At 53.2% G+C, this 8655-nt stretch overlaps 1 protein-coding gene across 4 annotated transcripts in view; it reads right to left on the bottom strand.

The window, feature by feature from the left end:
• LOC130386533 (angiomotin-like) overlaps positions 1-8655 on the bottom strand; it is a 34406-nt gene that overhangs the window by 12483 nt on the left and 13268 nt on the right. For 2 of the 4 annotated variants that reach the window (XM_056595496.1, XM_056595499.1), the window contains exons 2-6: positions 8376-8585; positions 7884-7939; positions 7422-7482; positions 4890-5898; positions 764-1544 (exon numbers count right to left, since the gene is read on the bottom strand). In XM_056595496.1, the coding sequence (XP_056451471.1) occupies positions 764-1544; positions 4890-5898; positions 7422-7482; positions 7884-7939; positions 8376-8585 (2117 nt within the window). Of the gene's footprint in view, positions 1-763; positions 1545-4889; positions 5899-7421; positions 7483-7883; positions 7940-8375; positions 8586-8655 lie in introns of those variants that run through there. The other 2 variants (XM_056595498.1, XM_056595497.1) reach the window with 2 other exon arrangements.

Raw genomic sequence — 8655 nt, 5'->3', positions numbered from 1 at the left:
TGTTTCCTTTTCCTAATCGATTTTTCTACTGCTTACAGGAAAATTCCGTCTTGCATAACATCCAAAAAAGCTATATGATAGGCATAGACATGGGTGTACCGTTATGAAGACATGCATAGGCGTGTGGAAACGATAAGGAGTTCAGGCTGTACAAAGAGCAGGCATTACCACTTGCATAACGATCATGAGAGTACGTCTATGAATGGCTGTCTTTGTTGACTTGACTAGAAGTAAATGACTCCGTAACTGTGGAGCGATTTAAGTCGTGTTTTTTTTGCAGGGGAGAACAATTTCCTCATGGTTATTCTTCTAATCTTTGTTTTCAGGACGACTTGCTGTTGAAAAAAGTGGCAGATGTTGTTTTCGCAACGCATCGGTAAATAGTATTCACGTTACATAAAGTCTAATCCGATGGTGGACAGTTCTAGGTTCCCAAAGCAAAAGTCCTGCCAATTAAACCGTTGTTAAACTCAAGGCCAGGCCAGCTGAACACATACCTGTGGGGTGTGTCGCTGAGCTAAATACAGATTAACGATTTACAGATTACTTTCTAAACCACAAAAATCTCAACTATGATCTTTCATTCTGTTATTATGGATTAGCCATTCGTCTTGAACAGGAACTAACAACCATTTTTTTCACCTTATAAAGGCAGCAAGGTTGAGCACACACACAACGCAACCCACTGTCAACCGCCTTGAAGGCAGTTCGCGCTATAAAACACGTGGGGGTCGTTAAACAGCCAGAGCGTTTTGCTTCCTACCTTCTGCAGCTTCGAGACCTTCTCCCTGAACGCCTCCATCTCCTGCCTCAGCATCTTATTCTCCTCCGTCAGCATGTCCACCATCTGGTGCGCCCGGCTCATCATGGCGAACTGCTCCCCCTGCAGGTGGTACTGGGAGTGCGGGTGGGGGAAGTGTCCGGCCTGGACCGGCTGCTGCAGCTGGGGCTGGGGCTGGGGCTGCGGGGGCGGGGCGCTCTGGAACTGTTGGTGATGCTGCTGCTGCTGCTGCTGCTGCTGCTGCAGCTGCTGCTGCTGCTGCTGCTGCTGCTGCTGATGGTGGTGTTGTAGCTGAAGTTGTTGCTGCTGCTGCTGCTGCTGTTGTTGGTGGTGTTGCTGTTGTTGTTGTTGTTGTTGTTGCTGCTGCTGCTGTTGCTGTTGTTGTTGTTGTTGCTGGTAGTGGTGGTGCTGCTGGTGGGGGTGCATCCTGTGCGTGGAGCCGTAGGGGTCCTGCGATAGGACCTGGGCCCTCTGGGGGGGGGGGCCGTACATGTGCTGCTCCCCTTGCTGCTGCTGCTGCTGCTGCTGGTGGGGGGGGGGCCCCGGGGGTCCGCGGGGGCCCATGCCGGGGTACAGCTCGCCCTGGCTCTGGGGGTGGGCCCCGTGCGAGGGGTGGGGGGAGTAGGAGGCGTGCGAGGAGCTGAGCAGGCTGCTGAGGGTGGAGGACTGCGTGCGGGACAGGGAGCCCACCGAGGTGACGGAGGAGGTGGGGCTGTGGTGGTGCAGCGTCCGCTGGGAGTGCACCGAGCCGTCTTTACTGGACCTGGGGGGCGGGGGGGGGGGGGGGGGGAGGCCAGACAGGAAGTGATGAGACCACAGTCATGCTTCAATGAATTAAAGCAAAATTTGTTTGGATACCTTTCAACTTAAAAATCAAGTTTGCGTTTGTAAATCGTACTTCCTTATTGTTTTAAAACCGTCTTCAAAAGCACCCACACGTCACCCATAGAATATTTACCAACTCCGGCTGGTCTTGGCACTCTCGATACTCACCTAGATGCTAACATCACACTAGAACGCAGATCAACGTGTTTTTTTTTTTTTTTTAACCCCTTTCGAAGACAATAAACGTAGACAATAAACGCGCAGAGAAACGATTAAAAGTGATCCTCGGGGTTCCTCTTCAAACCCCCCGTTCCCTGCTGACCACCCGTGACCGGCGTGCCGGGGAGATCAGACCCGACTCAGAGGCTCTGGCTGCCGGCTGCACTGGGAGAACACCCGCCAGACTGGAGGAGGAGGAGGAGGAGGAGGAGGAAGAGGAGGAGGAGGGCATCGTGGCAGGGCGAGCAAGCTGCTGCTTGTCGCATATTGATGATTAAAGCGGCGGCCTCCCTGCTGACGGTTGATTAGCTCCCAGGTACGGCTTCGGGTCTGGGCTGGAACCGGTCCGACCGGCTCTCTACCCGCCGTGCCATCGGTGGGCGAGGCCGCTAGGCTAGCCCATCACATCACTAGCGGTGGTTAGCACCACGCCGCGCCATTGCAATGAGAGGCAGCCTATGGCTAATGGAGCTAGGGCTAGCCACATGGAGCTCTGGAGGCCAGCTCTGTCTTGAGAACAGCGGGCAGTATGTTCCAGACAATGGCCTCCATACAAGTGTGTGTGTGTGTGTGTGTGTGTGTGTGTGTGTGTGTGTGTGTGTGTGTGTGTGTGTGTGTGTGTGTGTGTGTGTGTGTGTGTGTGTGTGTGTGTGTGCAGCCAAATAATTGTTGTTATTTGTAATTATATATGTCGCCTCAACTAACCTCCTGTGTTGACTTTTTACAATCTATTTATGAACAAACATTTGGTCAGTCTCAATGTAAATTGGGAGGGACAATTTTAGTTAACAAAGGAAGAATGTAACGTGCTATCAGGCAGTGATTGGCCACAACACCTTTATTGGCGGAGAATCAGGAATCTGGAATAGTTTTCTGAACCCCAAGAATCGAAAAATCGACTGATTTGTGAAATATCGAATGATTCCCACCCCGACTACTGATCTGCAGTCCTTTTGCTAGCGTCTCTTCAGCCACAACATGCTGTGCTACATGTCTTCGACGGTGGCAGATGTAAAAAGGAATTCCATCAGCTAATCCCTTGTTTTGACTCGACGTTGTTGTGAGCTCTGAGGTTCGGAATAGAGAGCAGTCAATCAAGGTGGCTCATCAACAAACTCTGCCTCAACAAGCCAGTCCCAAGAAAAGCTCCTTTTGGCAGATTCAGCGGTTTTCCAGCAGCACTAAATGCTGTTTATGTTAAAAAGTTGGCGCTTTAAAAAAAAAGCCCCAAACTTGGAATTCACATCAACACTTTATTCCATTTGGTTTAATGTTCTCTGAGGGCTTTGTTCCTCCTGAGCTCAAAGAAACACTAGTGCTGATCCGCGTGCCGCGTTGCTTATCGCCGTCTCAGACGTGGTGTTTGCTCACCTCACATTCCAAACTAATCATTCCAACAATGGCAGGGTGCTGGATGAGCGTTTTCTATGTTTGACTCACGGCAGCCCGGGAACGGGTTTGATTCCCAGAGGACAATTACCTTTTGGAGGAGTTTGCCCTTTGTTTGTTTTTTATACTCTGGGCCAAACACTTAATGCCAATTGAGAATGAAAGATTTCAGTTCTGGTTTTTTTTGAGGTTGTCAAGTAGCATTCAACCTTGTTCTGTATAAGTTATATACAGCCAAGCGATCAATGCGATCAAATGTACCTCGACTTCCCAAAGACTCGTCAATAAGAAGCTGTGGACTTCGTGTTGTTTAAGCACTGTAACATAAGCCAGACATCACGGTCAGAAATTCGTAAATCATGAATGGATGACTTCTTATTTTCTATTATCTTTACAACCGTTTCATAAAGATACTAAACTCATTCATGCAGCAGTAAGAGCCAAAGATCCAGATGTTTAAAAGCTGGGCACGATAATATACACGCATGTGTACATTCCAGTCTTATTAAAAACATGTGCGTACATGTGTGGATGTACGTGCACATGTGACGTTTGGCCTGATTGTGTACGGGGTTCAAATGAATGGAGGAGAGCAGGCGTGACCGATTGCATAACAATCATGCGAACGCACCGATGAATGTGTGCCTTTGTTGAACCGACCTGAACTACGGCTCAGGAATCAACGGCTGCTGGCTGCGGCCTGAGAGACGCACTCTCTCATCCAACAGTGGAGAACTCAAGGTTTACAAAGTAAAAGTCCCGCTGAAATGTGGTTGAGGCGGAACCAGGCGACTCTGCTGATAACACGCACCACTGGATGGTGTTGCACGGTGAGCAGAATCCCAGACGGTTCACTCAAACAGGTAAATGCACAACCTTTTACTCCTCGAACTAGAGAACCCTCTGATGTTCTTTACACAACTGTTCCGCCTGCAGAGCCAGTGTGCTGCAACGTCTTTTTGGATAAAGAGGAACTGCAAAAAGTCAAGAGTCGGCAAATTGATTGGATGAGTGTTTCGAGAAAGCAGAAACGGACACTGGTTTGTCATCCGTCCCGAGTGGAAAGCGGCCCCACCTTGGGTTCGGAACTCGTCCCGCGTGCCGGCGGGCATGACAGCGGCCTATCTGCGTCTCTGCTTTACGACCCAACTGTCACCCTGGATTTCCCCTCGGCCGGATTACGCAACAACAGCTTTATGGCGCAACGCTCACACAAGGCGCCGCGCTTTACGAGAACAAACACCAGAACAGGCTTTTTAGGGTTTCATGAGACACCACTTATGTGGGGTGAACATATTTAGCTATCTCCAACCCACACAAAGTAAGAGTTTGGTGTTTTTTCATTGCGTTTTGTTTTATGCATTTTTTTTATACACATGCTGACTGATCCCGGAGTACCACGATCCAAAAAAAAGCAACAGTGCATTTGTTGAAGTAAACAGCAGAGAATGCAGGTGACAAGTAGCAAATTCAAGCGTGTAGTTGCCCTAGAAGTTCCCAATCATAAGACAGACCCCCTAAAATCAACTCAAGTGGGCCGGACAGCCGGAGGGTCACCCAGGCCAGGCCCTGAACCCCAGCTTCCCCCAGACCAACCGAGGGGTGCGGTGTCCGACCCCACCCAGGTACCCCCCCCAGGTACCCTGACCCCCCCCGCCTCGCACGCGCTGCCCACCTGAACGAGCCGTACTCGGGCGGCGGCTGGTACCGGACGTGGGGCACCTCGCGGGAGTGCTCGCGGACCCTCTGCTCCTGGTAGAAGTGGCCCCCCGGCGGCTCCTGCTGCTGCTGCTTGGGCGGGGACCCCATGCCCTTGAAGGGGTACTCGGGCGGGGGCCCCCGGTGCTGGGGCTTGTAGTAGTCCCCCGGGGGCCCCGGCGGCGGCGGCAGCTGCGGGGAGAGCGGGGCGCTGGTGACGGGCGCGTGGGCCTTCACGCCGCTGGTGGCCAGCGACAGCTGCATGAGCCGCTCGCTCAGGGAGCGCACGTGGCCCTGCTTCAGCTCCTTCAGCCCGTCGTCCTGGTGCACCTTGCCCGCGCCGCTCACCCGCTGCACGGTGGGCCGGCCCTCCGTGCGCACCTTGGCGCCCGTCATGCCCGTCACGTAGAAGGCGGCGCCCACGGAGGCCGGGTGGGGCGGCGGCGGCGGCTGCTGCTGCTGCTGCTGCTGGGGGGGCGGCGGCTGGGGGGGCCCGTGGCCGCGGAAGTACTGCGACTGCACCTTGGCCTCCTCATAGGTGGGCAGGTCCTCGGGCCCCTGGCACTGCCCGCCGCTGCCGGCGCTGCTGTTGGGGCCCCCCAGGCTCCCGCCGCCGCCGCCGCCGCCGCCGCCGCGGGGGGCCGACAGCTTCTCCATGCCGCTGTCCGCCTGCAGCTCCTGGCCCTGGGGCTCTTGGCGGGCGTTGTGGGTGGTCGCCGAGTGGTCGTCGACGGGGCCCCCCGGGGCGGGGTACCCGGGGCCGGGGCCCGCGCGGGCTCCGTCGTGCTGCTGCTTGAGCAGGTAGTTACGGCTCATCTGCTCCTGCAGGAGGCGCTGTAGGACGGTGCTGCCTCCTCCTCCTCCGCCTCCTCCTCCTCCTCCTCCGGCGCTGCTATTGGACGCTTCCTCGGCGGCAGCCCTCATCTCGGCCTCGCGCTGGCCACGCCCCTCATGGAAGGATAGGCTCCGCCCACGGTCTATGCTCCCTGGGAAAGGCGACGTGCGGAGAAGGGAAGAGGGACGGACGAGGAAGAGGAGCATGGGTTTAGAAGGGGAGCGCGGAGATGGGAACACGGGCGACGCACGGACGAAACACGGGGACGAAGCGGAGGATCAAGGTGAAGAGATGCGGGGAGACAAAGGGACAGACAGGGAGAGAGACAGTCACGGAGACAGAGAGACACAGAGAGAGAGAGAGAGTCAGAGATAAACAACACACCTGTACGTCCCAAAACGCACACAGACCCACTCTGCCGCAGGGCAACCATTGACGCATGAGAGCAAAACGATACGAAAAAGATGGCGGTAAAACAACAGGACCAAAAGAGGGCCGGCTAGCCTCAACATGACTTCCTCCCCGGGCGTCAGAGGCGTTCAGCCACCCGGCAGGAAGAACAAAAAGCCCCCAACCAGTTTATCCACATCCAAATTAGGAATGAGATTGATCGTGACATTTCTACGTGGTAGGGAGTCTTTCTCTGGTGGACTACAGAGAACCCAACGTCCTGGATCGGAGAGAACGGAGCGATCTCCAGAGACGGTTGGGCCGTGTCCGACGACAAAGACACGATCCAGCTCTGGAATTCCAGTTTACTCACTGTTGCAACACTTTGATTCAGACCTCTTTAAGGAGTGTGTGCGAGGGACCCATCCCTATTACATGAGTATGATGACACTTTGTGACTTAGTAGAGTGCATATTTGAGTCCGTGTGTCAGAGGGGTAACAGTCAGAGCAGATGGTCGTTCAGCCCCAACCAAGAGATGACAAGAGGTTTGTCTTAGAACTCAAGGGTACTACTACAGTCGGGAACATGTGACCAGTTAAGCCAACAAGTTCAACTTTCACATGGATAAATGAGTGTGTGGCTTTGTAATGCCACGTGACTGGACGATGTTGAAATACGATGTGCATCAAGTTATCATCTTTTGATTGGATTCAGTTCAACATTTCCCCCAACACAGAAGAGTTGTCGGCACGGTGCCACATGACAGAGTGAGGTAGAGAGCAGTGTGTTTTCAGTTAAACATTCAAAGTCGTCAAAGGGAAAGCCACCGGACGCAGGGTGTCTGTGAGGTCAGCAGGGGGCAGCGACATCAATTAATTCACACGATTTATGAAATTAAATGAACATCAAATTAATTTACGCTGGGATAAGTCGTCTTCATGAATTCAATGAATTAGAATTTAGTTTCAGGGAATTTGTGCTGCAACATGTGCTTAATTTTTAATTCATGGCCGTAATTTATTCTCCAGATTATTCTGGACGTATCGCTATTTCAATCTTAATGTACAGCATATTGCCTTTGGAAAATTTCAAACTAAAGTCAGCTGTTGGACAGTTTGGGGGGGCCCTTTCGTGGCTTTCCTTTGACAAGGTTGAAGGTTTCACCCTGGAGATGATCCCTGTCTACAGAAGAGGAGGAGGAGGAGGAGGAGGAGGAGGAGGAGGAGGAGGAGGAGGAGGAGGAGGAGGAGGAGGAGGAGGAGGAGGAGGAGGTAGGCATTACATCTAGAGCTCTCTGTCATTCTTCTCATTCTCAACGAGGAAGAGGCTTTTTTCCGAAACATCTGTTGGCAAATCGCATGACACATGGGGGAAGAAAACCAGGACACAGGGGTTAGGATGGACAGGGTAATACATCAACTTCTCCACATACAGGACGAGAATGAGAGAGACAGAGAGAGACAGAGAGCGAGAGAGAGAGAGAATACAGTCATACAATTCATAGCAGCAATATAATAATCCATAATAAACATCCAGATCCATTATTAAACATGTTCTGGTCGCATTATATTCCGAAATATTCATGACAAATATTTTTCCTTCAAATCATACTGAATGAGGTTTGACCTCGTCAAACTATGTTTTCTAACATTTCAGCTCATGCTAACTTTTAACAGAGCTGCGGTCGAAGCCGACAATCCTCCACCAACAACCCCCGAGCACAGACTCCCGCAGCATAACATACTTCCACTGCCATATCCTGCAGTTCCTCCACAAAATCTTCTCTCTCTGACTCGCCCTCTGAAAGGCCGCCAGCGACAGGAGAAAGAGAGAGAGGGGATGGAGGGACAGAGAGAGAGAGAGAGAGGATGAGGATGGGAGGGAGAGGGGGAGAGAGAGGGGGTGACATGACGGACGGTGTTGTTTAGATGAGCAGACGGTGACTTATCAGTTGTTTAAAAAAGCACCGTGCATTCCTGTGCACGCCTCTCAAAAAGGTTTACATGTATTTAGATATATTTCACCGCGCGCACGCACGCACGCGCTCACACACACACACACACACACACACACACACACACACACACACACACACACACACACACACACACACACACACACACACACACACACACACACACACACACACACACACACACACAATGGTAAAGCCTTCTAGCTCCGTATGCTGCCCCCCCCCCCTCCGCCCCCTACCTACCCAGCGAGGTCCACCTACCTGTGAAGTCTTTCTTTTCGGGGGGGGTGCTCAGTGGGGGAGGGGGTTGCTCATGGCCGGGGTGTCCGGGCAGGGGCTGGGTGTGGGGGGGCGAGGAGAGGGCTTGGGGGCCGTCCGATCCCGGGCTCTGGTCCTCCTGTAGACTCAGCAGGTCCTCCAGACGCTCCAGAAGGTAGAGGCGCTGGTCCACGTCGCTCACGCCAAACCACTCTGGGACAGAGGAGCACAGCAGAGGGGGGGGGGGGGGGGGGGGGGGCGACGACGACACAGTAAGGTCGTA

Source organism: Gadus chalcogrammus, chromosome 7 (assembly GCF_026213295.1).
Source record: "Gadus chalcogrammus isolate NIFS_2021 chromosome 7, NIFS_Gcha_1.0, whole genome shotgun sequence".
NCBI classification, from domain to species: Eukaryota; Metazoa; Chordata; class Actinopteri; order Gadiformes; family Gadidae; genus Gadus; species Gadus chalcogrammus.
The sequence above is the reverse complement of the archived record's forward strand: the minus strand, read 5'-3'. Positions and strand labels throughout refer to the sequence as shown.